The 19,794-nt window shown below is 41.9% G+C and overlaps 1 protein-coding gene across 1 annotated transcript in view; it reads right to left on the bottom strand.

Annotated features, from left to right (window-relative positions):
• PSD3 (pleckstrin and Sec7 domain containing 3) overlaps nt 1-19,794 on the bottom strand; it is a 142,764-nt gene that overhangs the window by 18,758 nt on the left and 104,212 nt on the right. Inside the window, exon 10 of the mRNA XM_033173101.1 lies at nt 4,695-4,738. Coding sequence (XP_033028992.1) covers nt 4,695-4,738 — 44 coding nt within the window. The remainder of the gene's footprint in view (nt 1-4,694; nt 4,739-19,794) is intronic.

The raw sequence follows: 19,794 nt of genomic DNA, 5'->3' as shown, positions 1-19,794 counted from the left end.
GTATCTAAACTATAAAATGCACCCTTTGAAGACATATTTCCTGGTGGAAATTCCGTCATCTTAAGGAATCTGACATAGATGGATGATAAATCAATCCTCTGCAATGTCTCCTTTGCTTCCTAACCGTAAAAGAAAAACACAGCAGCCGTCACTTATTTTGAGTTTTATCAGCTTATGCTCATTTCCCCAAGCCCCTTGGCCCTAATCAAGAAAAGCAATTCTACCCTCTAAATGTTAAGATGTTTATAAATTACTCCAAACAGAACCAAGTAATTCCGCAAGTGTCCTTGTCGTGTGTGGAGTACCTGTATGATGTCAGTGTTTGGTGTTTGGGTGGTGTAGACTGTACAGAATATGCTTGCTGATCAAACAGGTTGGACAGCTCAGTTGGTTAGAGTATGGTGCTGATAACACCAAGGTCACAGGTTCGATCCCCAAAAGTGACAGCTACATATTCCTGCATTGCAGGGGTTTGGACTAGATGATCCTCAGGGTCCCTTCCAACTCTTTAAGATTTCATGATTCTATGAAAATAAAAAGCTACCTCATTTAAGTTTGATCACTTGGCCACCTGCTTCAGCACTGTCTATCCTGACTGGTAGTGGCTCTTCAAAGAGATCTTTTCTGTTAATCTAGTGCCAAGACCTTTTTAGACAAAGATGCTGGGAGTATTCTTCATGCAAAGGATCCGCCCCACCACTGAGCTGCAGGGCAATCTCAAAACAAGTTCTAGTTGTATAAGTCTGATTCTGTAGATGTCAGTAGCCATTGAGAAAACTATATTTCCCAAGGGCAACCTAAATCTTGTGTTCCAATGCTCCAGCCCCAAATAATTGTTTTCTGGCAGAGATTCTTCTCTGGCCCAGAATTCTTTGGCTCCAGACCTGGAAAAGAATTTGGAGTTTGGAATTAAGGTCCAAATGCACTCACCTCTTCTTTGTGATGAACATTATGAACCCATGTCCAAGCCTGAGAGGTAAGAGTTTCACTAAGGTAGTAGGGAAGGGGGTTCCTCCCCATTATGGAGGGATGTGCCCAACAAGGGAGTTCTTGGCAAAGGTACTGCAATCTAAGCTGCACTATTCTAAAACGGTATATTTAAGTAAACAGAGTTCTACCCATCCTCTGTCATCCTCTGCTACACTCTGCCCCCCCCCCCAATCCTGGTCATTTGCCTTCTCACTTCTCCACCTTCCCTTGTTATTTAGGGCAGAGTCTCCACGATGATACGTGTCCTAAATTGGCTGGTTTGTACTCCATGATGCTACCACAAACAAGACGGCCCTAGAAAACTGGGTACTTTTGGAAGTGCCACTGAGAGGGAAACGGCTTTCTACGTCAGTAGAGAAGAAGAAAGAGGAACAGGGAGGTAAGTTCTTGTGGCCACTCTTAAGTACACGGATGAAGGTTAAATGAAGGGCAGGGTAGAAGGCAGAGCTCAGACAGTGGAGGCTGGCAGCTGATTTCAACAGTGATGAAACCACATGTTGTCACAAGCAGCAGCTGGTGTAAGTGAAGATCCTGAAGGACCACAGCTACTCCAGTGATCTGCTTCTAGGTATGAATATAACTGCACTTGCCCACATTCCCCTATCCCAAAAGTCATCCCTGCCTCTCATCCCTCTCATTCCCACCCTGCCTCCCCCATTTGCTTCAAATTGGATGCTCCTTGAAGTGAGGGTCTTACCTATTTTTTCCTATGTAACTGTACACTAATGGGTCTGTATAAATAATAATAAATAAGAATAATTAACTTCCATTATCATCAGGAGCAATTTGATAGTGACTGCTACTGTCGTGGGAGTGCAAAGGACTCAGTAATACTGAACAGGTAATTATGGCATCTTTCATCCCGCAAACTACCACCAGTGCAGGAAAAGAGCCTGCAGGTGTTCCGCTGCAGTTGGTGTAACTTGAAAGCTCCTAGAGCAGTAAAAGCTGGCTCCATAAAAGCAGCCTTCTTACCAACATCCAAATGGGCACGGCCGCATTTAAACTGACATCCTCTGTTCTGCCACAGCCTTCACACAACAGCCACAATTCTCTCTCACTACAGAAAGCACCAGCGTCATAAGGAAGTCAAGCAAGCAGGGATGACAGGGAGGAATGATTAAAGTGTCTTGGCAGACACTGGACTCCTCATGCTTGGCTTTGAATTCCAATTGTTAGCTTCCTGAAAGCAGCCGAAGTGGGGTACATTAGGCCTTCCGCAATTAATTATCTTTGATATCAGTTCGTTGTCAAGCTATCCATAGTTAATCAAGAGACAAACACGAGACAACAAGCCAACAGGAAGAAATCTGACCCGAGATGTGTTTTCTACTCAGCAAGTTCTGACACAATGTCCTGGAAGATAAAAGGCCGAAAACTAAGCACGTGTTTTATTCATGCTGCCACAGATTAACTGAGGATTTAATTTCTCTCTCTAAGATGAAGTTTCCGAGCCAAATAAAAATGCCCTCCACCCTTACAAGTGGCCTTTCATCGCTAACAACTCGTTTTGCTAGCCGGAGTAACAGCAGGCATGTGGATTTCATGATATAATAAGGGTTTGACAACCGGCGCTCTTGTTACAGCTTTGAGGACAGCTCATCCAGTGTTCTGTGGACCAGCGAGTTAAGGTCCAAATGCACAAATCAGCACATTTTCCTGATGTGCAACCTCCACTATTTCGAAAAATTCCCATAAAACACTATCAAAACAGCACATTTGTAAGGCAGAGTAGAAACTCTGAAACTGCGCCATGAGAAGAATTATCCATCAAGGACATATTTCCCATTGGAAGAACAAAATTCAGAGCAGCAGAATTATTCCCCCCCCCCCAACCAGTAACATGAGCAATTGCATAATCTCAAGGGAAGGAACAAAGGCACACTGAGATTTCTGGATATACACTAAATAACTTGGGACCAGGGTATCTAGCGGACTGCCTTCTCCTATATGTTCTCTGCTGGGCCCCCTTGAGAGCACTCTATGCCCCAGAGGTGTGCTCATCTTGTACTAGAAACCAGGTTCTTGGTGTCATAGCTCCAGCTCTCTGCAATCGATCACAAGCCGAAATTAGGAGACACCTACTGTCATGATGTTTAGATGCCTATTAAAGACATTTTTCTTTAAGAAGGCTTTCTGAAATGACCCAGTCATTTGTGGCACAGTTGTATCTCTCAATAAATTGTTTTCTTGTTTTTAGAAGTTGTGTGTTTTAGAAGCTGTGTGTTTGAATGTTTATCTCATGTGCCACTTCAATGGGCTTTTTGTTATGAAGCAGTCTATAAATCTGTTAAATTACTACGGCAACAAACAACAACAACAATAATAATTAAAAAGCATCTCCAGTGCTTGATAACAAGTGACTAGGTAAAGGAGAGGGCAGGAGTCGAGCAGGCAATAACCATCAAGCTGTCCTGTACGTACAAGGCATTTGTTCTGAGAGACAAAAATTACATTTGTATTACAGGCAGGATTACTATAATGAGCTACACGAGGCTTACTTTGAAGACAGTTCGAAGATTTCACTTAGGGTAGTATGAGGCTACTTAGATTACCAACTGGGACTGGGCGTTATGAACCATTTCCAGATTCAATTGAAAGTGGCAGTCTAAGAACATCAGAAACTGCTTTATAAAAAGTCAGACCACTGGTCCATCTCACTCGGTGCTGACAACATCGACCAGCAGTGGATCTCCAGGGTTTCAGATGTCTTTCCCAGTCCTACATGGAGATGCCAGAGATGGAACCTGGGGCGTTTTGTATCCCAAGTACATGCTCTTACCACTGAGCCATGCTATTCCCCAAAGTTTGAACCTATAAAGCCCATCATAATTTAGGAGAGGGAGAACTTGAAGAACCATGTGTCTCCATATTCATCTAGCTGTACATTAAGATCTTTGGAGCAGGGCCTCTTGCAAGTGACTTTGCTGAGTGAGGCAGGTGGCTACTGGGCGGGGTCGGGTGGGCCTTCTCAGTGGTGGCTTTTATGATTCTGTGACTTTTAGTTTACTGGCGTTTTGTATTTGCACTTTAATTGTTTTATTCTGGGAACAGTCCTGGAAATAAGATTGAAAGGTGACCATAAATAAATAATGTGTGTGTGTGTGTGTGTGTGTGTGTGTGTGTGTGTGTGTGTGAGAGAGAGAGAGAGAGAGAGAAGATAGCTCAGTTGGTTAGAGTGCGGTACGATAATGCCAAGGTTGAAGGTTCGATCCCCATATGGGACAGGTGCATATTTCTGCATTGCAGGGGTTTGGACTAGATAATCCTGTCTATCAAATGTCTGTTTTACAGTATTTGAAGTGCTTCACAAAACATACTTCAGTAATCCTTGCAACACTACTATAAGGTGTTGTCAGCATTATTATCCTTACATTGCAAATAGAATGAAAGACTGAAGCTGATTGGTGCTTGGCTTGGCTAAGGCCACCTAATGAGTTCTTGGCTTGGTCTGGATTTGAACCCATGACCTTTCAAGTCCACCGCAGCTCGGTCTCTTAATTGGCATACTGTACTAGCTCTCCTGAATGAATAATGACTATATAGCAAATGAATGCAAGAGGACTTGGTGGGTTGCTCCCCTGGATTGCTGGGGTGGATTTCTGCAAGATCTAGAATCTGTTCCATATGCTGCCTGCATATCAAGCGGAATGCCATAACAGGCGTCATTTTAAAAACTCATTAATTCTGCACAATATACTTACGCTGCCCACTCAAGCTTCTCGTTTTTGATTGAATTGTAGAGAGCCTGTAAAAGGAAAGGAAGAAGAAATTACTGGGTTCGTCTTGACCGCACACAGAAGATTGCTGATTTTTTTATTTAGGAAAAAAAGACCTAAATGTCGCAAGCAGGCTGCTTTTGATCGTGAAGGCACCCATATACGGCAAAATCAAGCACAAATGAAAATATTATTCAAGAGCAGGGTGGCACAAATGTGCTTGCCATTTTTTTTATTCTGCTGAGAGCACTCACTTTTTACCCAAGTCGAGAGAACAGCAGATGGGTCTCGGTGACCTTGCACTGACTTTGGAGGGGCTCCAAAAGCACTGAGATGTCACACTGAGTTCCAAGGTCCTCAAAGCCATAGAGTGAAGGTCAAAGTCCCCCACCAACCCCTTGCCCAGTCTAGAACTGAGTAGGATGAGGGAGCTTATGCTGGGCCCCAAAGCTCAGCATTAGATCACTGAGAAAACTTGCTCTCCCCTTTTGGAGGAAGAGCAGGGTCAATGATGGACAGCAGAAATACCCAGTAATCAAAATTTGCTGACCCTTCAGATCAAGGAAGAATGAATAACTGTTGGTATATATGCGTACAGAATTTTGAGGTTCTGTCCTGCAATTAAAGAGAAATCAAAAGCACTGTCCTGAACAGTGATGCCACAGACCAAGTGAGGACACAGACTAAGATTAATGCTGGACTGTTTACAGAGTTAGGAAACCAGCAGTCCACATTTTGCTTCTATGCTTTCCTGGGGCTTTCCATTTGGAGCCACAACACACAGCCTGAGCTCAATCCTTTTTTTTTTTAAAGCAACACACTTGACTTCTCCAGACACAGGTAAAAGGGCTCTTTAACCCTATGCCCCTCCCTAGCCTAGGTAAGTCAAGAAACAAACCAATTAAGAAAGAGCGGCTGGTGTCCACTTAAGGCAAGATGTTCAACCACAGCCTCTTCTGTTGTTTTTGTTGAGGAAGAGCCCTTTGTCTGTGGTTTGTCTATAGTTCACGCAGTTGTAAAGTAGCTAATGTTGTGCAACCAAAAAATATCCCACATTATTTACTCTCATACCAGATTGTGATCTTCTACCAAATTAGGTAACACACAAATGAAAATCCAAACTGAGAGTTCAATCAATACATTTCAGACATCTCTCAATTGACTATCATCATCATTTCACATACTGCTTTATTGCTGTTTAAAGTGAAGAAGAAGAAGAAGAAGAGGAGGAGGAGGAGGAGGAGGAGTTTGGATTTGATATCCCGCTTTTCACTACCCGAAGGAGTCTCAAAGCGGCTAACATTCTCCTTTCCCTTCCTCCCCCACAACAAGCACTCTGTGAGGTGAGTGGGGCTGAGAGACTTCAGAGAAGTGTGGCTAGCCCAAGGTCACCCAGGAGCTGCATGTGGAGGAGCGGAGAAACGAACCCGGTTCCCCACATTACGAGTCTGCCGCTCTTAACCACTACACCAAACTGGCTCACAGTAGGTGGTATAGTGCCCTGTGAAGACAGACAGGCAGTTTTACTTGACAGAATTCTGCTATATTACTAAACACCATGCCAATCCCATATGGTGAGGGTCAATCCCTACTCTGTGGTGCCTATATCAAATAGTATACTAAAAATAATAATATTAAAATAAGATACCTTTAGTATCAAGCATTCACTTATCTCCAGCAAGAGAAACCTATAGTGTGACTGTTAAAAGTCTTGAATGTTAGTTTCAGTAAGAGATTGCATTTTAGGCCTCTTTGATATGCAGACAGGTTTTAAACAAACGCATGCACACACATACACTTTATTAGTATTATTTAATGCCATCTACGCACTGTCCTGAAGTGAAAAAGATCAATAAGAATCTATACAAAAATCAAACAAACACAATCAAGACCAGCAATCAAAAGCAACAGATTAAAATAATTGAAAACTCAAAACTTTGAACAATCTTTAGGAAAACAAACAGATCACACTGACTGATGCTGAAAAGCAAAGCGTCTCCGGAGACAGAATTCCATGAACAAGGCACCACCGCTGCTGAGAGTTCCCAATTCCCAGATATCTCACCATGTTAAGTGCAAACATGTTGGACTGTGCTCAGAAATGCAACAGAAGCCAGTCCAGTTCTTTAAGCACTAGTCTAATTTTGTTCCCAACATCCAGTCTGGTCATAGCAGCTGTGTTCTGAGCTAACTACAGTTTCACGTAGCATTGAAAGATAGTCCCAAATATAATGCTTTAAACCATAGTCAATTTTAAATGTTACTATAGATTACCATGCCCAGGCAATCTCTGGCCAGAACTGGCACACCAGATTCAGCAGATGGAAGATGTTCTTCACCACAGAGGCTCTTGGGGCTGAGGTAACAAAGCTTGATTCTAGGAGCCGCCCCACCCCCAGCTTTGCTGCTTTAGGTCTTAGGGGGGTTCATTCCTGTCCAGAACAGGGGGATTCATTCCTGAGCATCATTCTCCCAGTGGTTGCTCAAAGGCACAAATATCACTTCTAAGGTTGCTACCAGAAGAGGCGCACTTTGAACAATAGTGCTGATTTATTTTCACAAAAATAATGCAGCGGTTACACAGGTGGAATCTACACACATATAAAAAAGCTGTGAAAATGCTATTTTTTTAAAAAAAGTTTTTTAAAATGCACTGAAATTTCCATAGCTCACTGTCACTATCTAGTGTCACATTTGTATACTGAACTTTACAACACACTTAAAACGTTTTATTTGTAGCTGTATAGCTGAGTTCACAATGTTTCCATCAAGTGGTTGTGGCACTTTCTGCCATGTTTTTCCATCACTTTTTATGCCTAAAATAAATAAATCCAGTTTTCTTTTTTGGAAGTGGATTTTGTTGCACAAGAGTGCTGTTCAGTTGTTGCTATTTATCGCAATATACTCACTTGCTCTGTGGTGGGTGATTAAGGTGCATTTATTGTGCAAAAGGGTACCTACGGGCATCTACCCAAATGCGAGGCAGATCTGCACAAAAGGCAGGCACCCTGGAAGTGCCCGAAGACTTTGCTAGCTTGACCTCTTTGGAGGACCACAGCAATTGCCCATCCTAAACTTAGAATACTTCATAGTGTATAGGAAGAATCATAATAGAAATCCAAATAAGAAATCTGTGTCCATACAGAGAGGGGCATTCCAAAGACGATCATTCCACCTCAGTTCTTCAACCCTTAAACAAACAACATATCTAATAATTTATTGAGATTAACAAGTGGGGTATATGAAACCATTTGGAAGAAACAAAAACAAGCCTAAATGACTGCTAGAAATCCATTATTGCTTTCCCCATTTCCAGTGGCTGCTCTACAGATGCATTTCTCTCACTTGGTAATCTTCCAGTGCCAAACAGATTAGTTTCTGTCTTATTCTTAATGGCAATTCAGCCCAGATCAATTGTTAGCCCAGTCTCCAAGTATGAGTTGGCATGATCAAGCAATATTTTATTGCGGAGGGCGGGATGTCCTTGATGAGAATGATTCCCAGCTGCCAGGCATCAATCACACCTTCACAACTCTGGTTTGGGGGAAGCAGCCACACTATGGGAAGTCCCAGAGGCCTGCCAGGATGCCACAGATAATACACTTGTTCCTAGTTAAACTAATAATGTTCAACTTGCACGTCACAAAAACAGACTGCCATCTTTTGACACACAATAGAAAACAACCAGCTAAGGCTACCTAAAAACATGTCAATGCTAAGGTTTTGGACTCCCAGTACCCAAAGAAGAAATATACCATATGAAGCAGGAATCATTTGTTATGCTATACATTATTATTATTAGTAGTAGTAGTAGTAGTAGTAGTAGTAGTAGTATGGAAGTGAGAGCTGGACCATAAAGAAGGCTGATCAGTGAAGAATTGATGCTTTTGAATTATGGTGCTGGAGGAGACTCTTGAGAGTCCCATGGACTGCAAGAAGATCAAACCTATCCATTCTGAAGGAAATCAGCCCTGAGTGTTCACTGGAAGGACAGATCCTGAAGCTGAGGCTCCAATACTTTGGCCACCTCATGGGAAGAGAAGACTCCCTGGGAAAGACCCTGATGTTGGGAAAGATTGAGGGCACAAGGAGAAGGGGATGACAGAGGACGAGATGGATGGACAGTGTTCTCGAAGCTACCAACATGAGTCTGACCAAACTGTGGGAGGCAGTGGAAGACAGGAGTGCCTGGTGTGCTCTGGTCATGGGGTCATGAAGAGTCGGACACGACTAAATGACTAAACAACAACAACATTATTATTATTATTATATAGTTTATCAAACATAAAATCAAATAAACATGCAAGTACAATATAGTACTATTAAGGTTGTCTTTAATAAATCATTCTTTCACCACTTCAGTCCATGTGGATTGTTTTTTTTAACCTGGATGAGACTAAGCTACAGAAAAAGTTCAACTACTTCTTACCAGTAGGATCATTTTTATTTTTAAATTTGGCCATGCTTCCTTGCCTTTAACAGCTTCCTGACAAGGTTCAGTGGATGAAGTTTTCTATACCTTTATCCCTTTGCCAGGAAAAGCTTCCATTGCCAAAAATTCTGTGTGTCAAGCAGCTGTCATAGGTCTAGGAACCTAGCCAGGGGGAAAGGTTGGCAATCCCTTCCTGCCAGACCTTTCCCTCATTTTCTAGAGTAGGGGTGGGGAAACTTTTTTTTCCTATTCAACGCCACTGACCCACAGCAGAAGCAACATTATCTTTAATTGTGCTCTTCATTGTTAAATATTCTTAATTCTATTAAAATACCATAAATAAATACAAAAGCCTACAAAGATAATACTAAGGTGTTGCCATCTTGGAGTGCCTCACAGTAGCAGTGCTCAACCAGCAGGAGTTGGGGTTTGTTTGTTTGTTTGTTTGTTTGTTTGTTTAAAAAGTGCTGGTACTCATATCTTTATAAAAGTGCCATAGGTACCAATATGAAATAGGCAGCAAATTAAGAGGCAATTGTGAGTAATGTCACACACACAAAAGCAGTGTTAGTCAATTGCCCTTCCCTCAGAAAAGATCAGTGGGGCTGGGGGTGGCACTGGGTGCCACTCCTGGAATATGTGCCAACAAGAATGATGCCCACCAGCTGTTCTTTAAACCTCCTCTTCCTAAGGAGGGGGGCATACAGTGGAAGATCTACATTTGAGGGCCCTGAACTGTCGTGGGGGCCTCTTCACAACCAGCAACAGGTTCTGTGTAACCACTGTTTTCTTCTTCAAAAGGGTTGTTCCATGACAGATTACCACAATTTTATTTTATTTTCATTAACTACTACAGCTCAGATTTTGGTTAAAATTGCTGTACTGGATTATCTCACATGTCAAAGTTACTGGTGTGAATAAAAATTTGGTAGGCTTTATAGTTTTTTGAGTTGTGTGTGTGTGTGTGTGTGTGTGTAAATTAGGGAAATGTTCTAAGACATGCAAGATGAACTTTTTAAAAGCACTGCGTATGTATTATAGTTTTTTGGGGGGCCCTCCAGGATTAGGAGCCTTGAAACTTAAGCTTCATTAGTTTCATAGTAGTTCCACCCCGGGGGCATACGTTAGGTTTTCTGAAAATGCCTAGATGTGAGATTAAATTTAGCAAGGGGACACACATCTGACCCTCAGGCCAAATGTTCTCCAACCTAGAGGAATGGAAGCATAAAAAGTATGGCAGGAATCACTTAAACATGTAGACTGTATCACCTAGACATAATAATAATAATAATAATAATAATAATAATAATAATAATAATAATAATAATAATAATTTATTATTTATACCAGCCACTCTGGGCGGCTTCCAACAGAATATTAAAATGCAATAATCTATTAAACATTAAAAGCTTCCCTAAACAGGGCTGCCTTCAGATGTCTTCTAAAGTCTGGTAGTTGTTTTTCTCTTTGACATCTGGTGGGAGGGCATTCCACAGGGTGGGTGCCACTACTGAAAAGGCCCTCTGCCTGGTTCCCTGTAACATGGCTTCTCGTGGCGAGGGAACTGCCAGAAGGCGCTCGGCACTGGACCTCAGTGTCCGGGCAGAATGATGGGGGTGGAGACACTCCTTCAGGTCTACTGGACTGAGGCTGTTTAGGGCTTTAAAGGTCAGCACCAACACTTTGAATTGTGCTCAGAAACGTACTGGGAGCCAATGTAGCTCTTTCATTTTGTATTTAAGTAAACACCCCTACAAGATATCTATTGGAATTTTGGATACATAATGTCACTCAGGAGGCTATTCACTATGTATGTAACAGTCATATACAAATGCTGGGTTCTTAGCAACAAGTGCTGCCTGATTTGGCAAAAATGCTAAATTCTTGCTATTTCTTTGACACTACTTATTGCACTCAGCATGCCTCTCCTTTCTTTCAAGGATTTTAGACCTGGTATTCACCATCCCAGGCAATCTTCCTTCCAGATGAAAGCAGAGTCCAGTCCCAAACCTGATTTCAAGGGAAACATGGTGGACCAGGGAAATATCTAGGTACCAAATACTTGTACCGGAGATTTTGGCTTTCCTCTGTAATATTGCATTGGCAGCTTCATACGAGCCTTCAATTATTCCCGACCCCACCCGCAAATTAGAACTGAACCAGTGCATGTCACATGTGAAATCTTTGCCAAAGGTCGGGAAAATGTTTAAAATTTCTGGGTTGTGTGTGTGGAAAAGATAATTTTATTCTAAGGCAGAAATCAGCCGCTGAGCAGTCTAATATTTAAAGAAGCAGGAGATAGACAATAGTTGAGGGGTCCTGGAGAAGGGGTATCATAGAGGTGCCATTGCCTAAGCTTTAGGTATGCTCATTCCTGCACTCTTTCTCAGTTTACAGGGTTTAAATTTTGTGGGGAAGGTAGGGCTGCAGAACATATGCTGATGATCGGAAACTTTCATACAAAGTATGACTTTAATCCCCCTAAAAGTTCTTGCATGCCTGAAATCGGAGTTACAGAGTGTTCTAGAACAGTGTTTTTCAACCACTGTTCCGCGGCACACTAGTGTGCCGCGAGATGTTGCCTGGTGTGCCGTGGGAAAAATTGAAAAATTACTTTATATATAGTCAATATAGGCACAGAGTTAAATTTTTTAACATTTTCTAATGGTGGTGTGCCTCGTGATTTTTTTCATGAAACAAGTGTGCCTTTGCCCCAAAAAGGTTGAAAAACACTGTTCTAGAAAACACAGAAGGTTCTAGAAAACACAATTTTAATTACGAACTGGGGGGTGCAACCTATAAGCCAAAACGCATTTAGTTTAGCTGATAGGGATAGGGCATGGAGGGAAGATTCTTTACATCTTCTCTTTACAAAAGAACCATAATACACTTACATTCTTTTGTTGTTGTTGTTGTTGTTGTTGTTGTTGTTGTTGTTGTTCCACATCTTTATTTATCATATTCAGGTTTTAACATATACATTGAGTTCCAAACTCAGACTCCAAACAAAGCAAAACAGAAACAAAACAACCCGGAACAAAACCCTCCCCCACCCCCCTCCTCCCCTGCTTCCCCTCCCCCATGAGTGATCGTTTAACATCAATTTCAGTTTCTTCTATCGTACTCGGTTGCGTTCGTTTCCTGTAGGTTATAATCCTCTGTCTGTCTATGATTGAATTATTTTCTTATCATCCATTTTCCCGTGCAATTCTCTCTACTCAGTCTATTATTAATTCATAATTAGGACAGTATTTCTCCATGTATTCTTTTAGTCCTTCCCATTCTTTAATTAAGTCTTGGTTTGTACGGCCTCTAATATTAGATGTTATTTTTGCCATTTCCACATACTCTAGTAGTTTTTCCCTCCATTCTACTATTGTCGGTACATTTTCCCCTTTCCAATTCTTAGCAATCAGCAGTCTTGCTGCTGCTGTTGCGTATAATAATATAGTTATTTTATTTTTGGGGATATTCTTTGGTATTAATCCCAACAAAAATAAATCTGGCTTTTTTTCAAAGTGCATTCTTAGAATTTTCTTTAGGTGTTCAAATATTTCATTCCAGAAGGACTTTATTCTTTTACAATCCCACCATACATGGAGAAAAGTACCAGTCTCTTTTCCACATCTCCAGCATATTTTTGATTGGTTCTTATAGATCTTTGATAGTTTCTCGGGTGTCATATACCAACGGTAGAGCATTTTACTCATGTTCTCTTTGATTGTGGAGCATGCGGTAAAATTCATAGCACTCTTCCACAGCTTTTCCCACTTTTCTAATTCGATAACCTGGCCTAGTTCTCTAGCCCACTTAATCATGACCTCTTTTGTTGTTTCCTCTTTTAACTCCCATTCCAACAGGAGATCATATACTTTGGAAATAGTCTTTTTTGTTGGAGTTATTAGTACTGTTTGTAATTTAGATGTTCCTAGTTCAAAGCCTTCTTTTTTGTCTTGCCTGAATCTTGCAGTTAATTGATGGTATTGTATCCACATAGTACATATATCTTTTAATTCCTCATATGTTTTTAGCTTGATCTCATTCCCCTCTATTATAGTTAAATCAGAGAATACACTTACGTTTTATATAGCTCAGGAACCAAGGCTGACTGATTATGCTGACCATGCATAGCCAAAACAACAAACGGGTCGATGTCAGCCATCCCTGTAGGTGCCAAGAATTGGGCTTGGTGTTAAGATGTCCTACACATGAGTAGGACCCGGGCAGAGACACATGCCCAACTGGCATGTTCCCTCCCTCCTGGTCGATCGTTTGGGAGCTTCAAATGCCTTCTTCAGCCCTAACATTACAGCGACTGATGCCAAGAAACATCAGCACGCTTACAAACCCGCAGAGTTTGCGCAGTTGCGTAACAGAACTCAGCAACTCAGCATCTTGGCTAATCTACTTTTATTTACATATAAACACACACGGAGCACTGCAACATGGCTCCCTCTCTCTCTAGCATCAGACAGCAAAAGACAGCATCAGACAATAGTCCCATTTCAAGGCACACAGTAACACAAACGTCCTTTCTCCGTCACTTCCCACTTTGTGGAATAACAACATACACCGTCATGTGATAGATAACAATCCCATGACTGCAGACACAGGGAATGAATCTCCAACACTTGGGACCTTGTGTGTGTAAAGCAGACAGCTTTACCGAGGTATAGCTTTCCCCATATGAATGAAGGATTGTGCATTTGTGTTGCTGCACTGATTTGTTTCCCCCCTGGATTGCATCTTTCTGCTCCCTAATGTCAATTGTTTTCTTCAGTCTGTTTCTATTTCCTGGCTGCCAGCAAATCTTAACATCCCCTGAGGTTGTTTGGTTTTATAATATCTTATTCAGCATTTCTATAATATCCTATTCAGGTATTTCCACCAGGATGGCGGGTGTATGTATGTCATATGACTTTCTTCACACATTCAAAGGATGCAAGACAGGGCCAGAGGGTTGTGCTAGGCAACCCCACAATCATGATGACAGTACAATCATGCAATACATTATTGACATTTCCTGAAAGAAAATGAATAGATCATGAACCAATTTCCTTGGCATCTTCACCATCCACCCCTTCCCACTACACCAGGGGATAGGTGAGGAACAGAATTCAACTACTCATGGCTTGAGGCAACTTTTGAGTCCACTGAGGGAGAGGGTGTGGGTGTTGGAGACTTCAAGGAACCTCTTGACTTGATTCTGGGATTTAGTCTAGTGAGCCACCATGGATGGCATATGCTGTCAACAGAATTCTGGTCTAGAAAATTCTCTGGTCTAGAAAACACACCCGCCTAGTCAAAAATTAGTTATGGCTGACCATGATGGGAGAATCTACAGAAGGTTCCTATTCTGTAGGGGTAGCCATTATGTTGCCCTCCAAATGTTGCTCTGCCAGCATGACCCAATGGTCAGGGATGATGGGAGTTGTAGTCCAACAACATCCGGGGCACCCCATGCCTTGCTGTGCTGGGTTACATCACTGTCTCTGGAAAGGACACTACCTTTTCAATTTCCATGCTTGTTTTTCAGTAGTACAAGATCATGTTAGCACCAGTGCACCTCTGTTGGCGCCTACTGATGGACTGATGTCGAATTCTCTCAGACTTATACAAATATAATGGTTTTTAGCATATCAGCCTAGCCATCCCTATGATGTAAAAAGCAAGCAGCCCGTTTCAAACGCCTGTAGCTGTTGCTCGGGACAATACCGGTTTCATAAAACAGAATGCACACAAAAGAGCTGTATTTAATCTGACTCTGAAAGACCGTGGATACCGACCTGAGGCTCTAAACAATTTCACTTGTGCTTAAAGAACATATTCTGACAGCAACAACTCCCTCTTGCTAGGGATACACAAACTTTCTGGCACAGAATCAGCCAGTTATCTTAACTCCGAGGCAATAAAAATCACACAAAGATTGAATGGCCTTTCAGAACACCCTCTCTATTACAAGTCTCCTGTTCAAGGGAATAAACATGCAGATCAAACCATGCGGTCTTAATATGCCAGTGAAATGTATTTATTACAGCTGCCATCTGTTTTCTACAGGTGCCATCCAGTAGGATGTTGCTGCCATCCAAAAGAAACAAACACAAAAGGCCTGGGACTGTCTGTATGACCCTGAGCTCTGTCTGCCCTTGGATGTTCTGGCCATATGCCTGTTTGTGATAGAAACAGCCTCTTTAATTGAACCTAGTTTAATGTATGCATAATAAAGCCCCACATTTCTTCCAAAGAACTCAGAGCAGCTTACATATGGTTGCCACACAGTCTACAAGGGTTGGACTTGTTTAGTTAGCAATAGAAGCACTTGGCCATTTACAAAACGTTGTATCGAAATAGGCCCTCTGCTCATTTAGATTCAATGACAGAGAGAATCACATGTTCAATTATCTGATTAATTCCAATTACAGGGTCTCAAATGACACATACCACAATCTTTCACTCCTAATGATGGAATAAGCACCTCACAACCTGATTCAATTCAGAATTGGGCTTGAAAACCAAGCTCCCCACACAGAAAGAAAGAAAGAAAGAAAGAAAGAAAGATTTATCCCAAGCCATATTCCTGATCTCAATAATATCAACTGCCCTTGGTGGTAGCCCTTGGTGGTAGCAGTGGCAGGAGTGACATTTTCCAGGATACCTGGTGCCTGAAAAGCTGCCGTAGCAGGGTTATAATTATAATTATTTATTAACTCTTGCATACCACCCTTTATCCATAGAACTTAGGGCAGTTCAAGGTACCAAATAAACAGGTGAGCGAGCAGGAGGGATGAGTTTCTCAACAATCCAGATTACAATCTGAGATAGTGAGGATCTCTTGGATCATAATGCTCATCTCAAAACAGAACAAGTATTCTAACAGGGGTGAGGAAACCTGTAGCTCTCCAGATGCTGTTTGACTGCAACTCCCATCAGCCCCAAACAACGTGGCTAATGGTCAGGGATGATGGGAGATGTGGTGTAGCAACTTCTAGAGAGCCACAGGTTCCCCAGTAAGTTTCCAAGGTTAGTATCATGAATCAACAAATTGCAAACTTCAGCAACTTCATTACTCATCACCAATTCTACATAATTATCTTTCATTCAAATAAGTAGGACTTTGCTTGGGTTATTATCAGCAACTAAAGAATACATAATTTGTTAGCTGTTAGCCTCAATTTATTGTCCTCTCTCATATCTTACTGCTATTATTTTAAATAATACACGATTTCACATTATGACTTTTAATTAAATCACTCTAATAAAATGAATACTTTTAAACCATTTAACCAGCACAACCATTAATCTTCACTTGCCCTAAACAGAACTGGATACAGCAATGAAATGGCTATTCAGTCTTCACAAATAGCAGCAGATGATGTAGCTGACAGGAAAAAATGCAAGAAAAACAGTTTACAGACTGGAAGAAAAACAAACATAGAAACAGAAAACCAGTTCTTTTTTTCTTTCTTTTTTCCTTATTAAACCGGGAATGGCTATCAACTCAAGACAGAGACATATGACACAGCCTCCCCTGAGGCACAGGTAACTTTGTTCTGTCTTTGCCCTGGAAGCAACTGAGTGAACCCATCACACATGATGCAGAAACACAGATGACAATAAATAAAAGCCAACCTCAGAGCATCAACTCATGAAGACACACAGAAGCACTCCAGTCGTGCAGACACCTATGAGGGTGGGCACTTCGAGCCCAAAGAGACTTTTAATTATTTATTCTGCATGGCATACAAGAGGGCACTGGTGCAAAATTGGGAGGTTTCAGAGCCAGAACTGCAACACTTTCAAAATGAAGCATCACACAGCTCCATCTATTAAATCTGCGGCCTCACACGTCAATCAGTTAAAGCTGCAATTGATTAATATCCCAATTAAACCTATTAAAACTGCATCCCTATTATAGGCATCCTGAGATTCAAATCACGTGAAAGGGGCTGTGTGCACTGTACTTAAATTAATGAATTAGGCAAATTATTAACGGGATGAAATTTACACTTTGGCAAACTATAGCCACAGACATATTTAGACCCTGCTATAGCAGCAAGTGGAGAGTACACTAAGGAGCCATGTTAACATCAGTTCCAATATAATATAATAGGGATTTCTGGTTTTAAACAGAATGCTTCAGGCTGGATAAAAACCACCATCAAGAAGGCACTGAATTTACTGTAGTCCTATATGGGGGATAAAGCAGCTCCCCTTATTTAAGTCATGCTCCTACTACTCAAATGTTAATATGGTACCCAGTAATGAGAGCCGACCATCACTCTAGCCTTTGACTTATCTCTAGCGTAAGGAAAGCCTGCAGGTCACAACTTGATAGGTGCATCCTTCATATTTACAGAACAGTGGCGCTGTGGTCTAAACCACAGAGCCTAGGGCTTTCCGATCAGAAGGTCGGCGGTTCGAATCCCTGCAACAGGGTGAGCTCCCGTTGCTCGGTCCCTGCTCCTGCCAACCTAGCTGCTCGAAAGCATGTCAAAGTGCAAGTAGATAAATAGGTACCGCCCTGGCAGGAAGGTAAATGGCATTTCCGTGCGCTGCTCTGGTTCGCCAGAAGCAGCTTAGTCATGCTGGCCACATGACCTGAAGCTGTACACCGGCTCCCTCAGCCAGTGAAGCGAGATGAGCACCGCAACCCCAGAGTCGCCCACGACTGGACTTAACGGTCAAGGGTCCCTTTACCTTTACCTATGTCTGTGGCTGCTGAGAAGTCCTTGTAGGAGAACATCATGCTTAAATTGGCTCTAAATCTACCAAACTCAGATACTGAAAGAGACTCACAGATACTGAAGATACTGAAACTCAGATACTGAAGCAGACATGAGGCAGTCTGAGTGCTGCAGCAGTGCCTCTGTTCCTATAAAACATATTTCTTGTCATGTCAGGTAAACCAGACACTCACAGCCTGGAGTGTTTAGCTAGTGAATGGGGCTCCTTATCACTGCACACTGCAAATCCGTATGAGAGCAGCAGGACTTGATAACATTGCATTGCTCTTAGGAGGAACTACACAGGAAAATAACAACAACCCATGGCTGCATTATTAGGGGCAGCCATTCCACCCAAGAACAACAGGTCATTAAAACCCATCACTCCCGGGTGGACTTGTTGTATTGCATTCAAAGCAGGCAGCAGCAAGGAACTCTGCATACTAGCTGCCCCAAGCTGTGGGTGGCTAGATTACCTGTTCAAACTTTTTTAAAAGAAATGTATTTTATAGGAACAGAGGCAGCGCAGCAGTCCTTGGACCACATCATTTAATAGTTTTTTTGGGTTCTGCACAGCCTGTTTTCCCTTAAAAACCCATGCAGAAACAGGAAGGAAAGGATTTAGTCTTGTTTTCATGCAGAACTGAGACAGACTGGAATTTCATGGATCGGACCATCCCTGTTGCCCAGCAAGTGTAGGGTGCCCAACCACAGGCCTGAAACATTAACGTAAAATTGCTTCCTTAATGTAAGTGCTAAGCTTAAGGATGATCCAGAATTTGCAAAAAGCATGTAGTATCACTGACTTAAGGCTTCCTAGCCCTTAGAATGGTTTGGGGCTACTGGAAATATTTTTGAAGAACACCCTCACCACCTCAAAACATAACCCTTTGAAAATGAATGAATGTATGTATTTTGAAAGGGGAATTAGGTTGGAGACTGAGGGTTGAAACCCTGAAGAAAAACCTAACTGCAATAAGACAAGAAAATTAATTATTTTAATTTGAATCTTAAATGGCTGAAATTGCTAGTTGAAACCATAGGAAACAGTTCCTGCTGACAAATGAGTAGGTGGAGTTCTCAAGACCTGGGGAAATGCTGTTGCTGTTTGGAGGGGGAGAGCTGGCTGCTGATCTGCTTTCGAGCTCCTGTTCCAGGAAGATTACAGGTAAAAATATTACATAGGTGAACATTTAGAATTGCTCAAAAAATTGTTCTCACTGAACTCCAAGCCACTCTATGAAAAATATGCCTACTACAAAACAGCTACAAATGAATTAGCAAACCTCTATCGATATAAACATTGGTTGGCTCATGAAACTTTGTTGGAAGAAGCCTTTTGCACGTGGTCAGAGGCCCTCTCCTTCATTACTGATCAGCTCCAGCTGAAATTCCAGCACTGAAAGCAATCTCTAGAGATGGACCTGTATGAGCACTGGCTCAAATTCAGTTCTGCCATAACATTGATTTGGGGGCTAAGCAGCAATTTGAACCGAGGTCTCCAAAGATTAAGTCCGGCACCGATCCATTACACAGAGGCAAACCCAGATTTGTCACCAAGTACATGCTTAATAGTTATGGTATACTCAGTTACATTCACATTTTGTATTCTGAGGTGTGCACCTAAGATATAGTCCACCTGTGAGGCTAAGGCCAGGGTTAGCCAACATGCTGCCCTCCAGAAATCGTGAGACTATTAGTCTCATCATACCTGATCACTGGCCATACTGCCTGGGGCTGATGGGAGTTGTAGTCCAAAATATCTGGAGGGTATTTATTTGGCTACACTCCAATGAAGGCCAACATTCAGACATGACTGTATGTGGTCTCTTGGGTGCCACCCAATAATATACTTTACTGTCTGAAATGGATCCCAAACCAAACCCACTCACCCACTCTCAGCTAGGGGCAATAATTTAAAAAGTCTTTC

The sequence above is a fragment of the Lacerta agilis genome, chromosome 16 (genome assembly GCF_009819535.1).
Source record: "Lacerta agilis isolate rLacAgi1 chromosome 16, rLacAgi1.pri, whole genome shotgun sequence".
NCBI classification, from domain to species: domain Eukaryota; kingdom Metazoa; phylum Chordata; class Lepidosauria; order Squamata; family Lacertidae; genus Lacerta; species Lacerta agilis.
The sequence above is the reverse complement of the archived record's forward strand: the minus strand, read 5'-3'. Positions and strand labels throughout refer to the sequence as shown.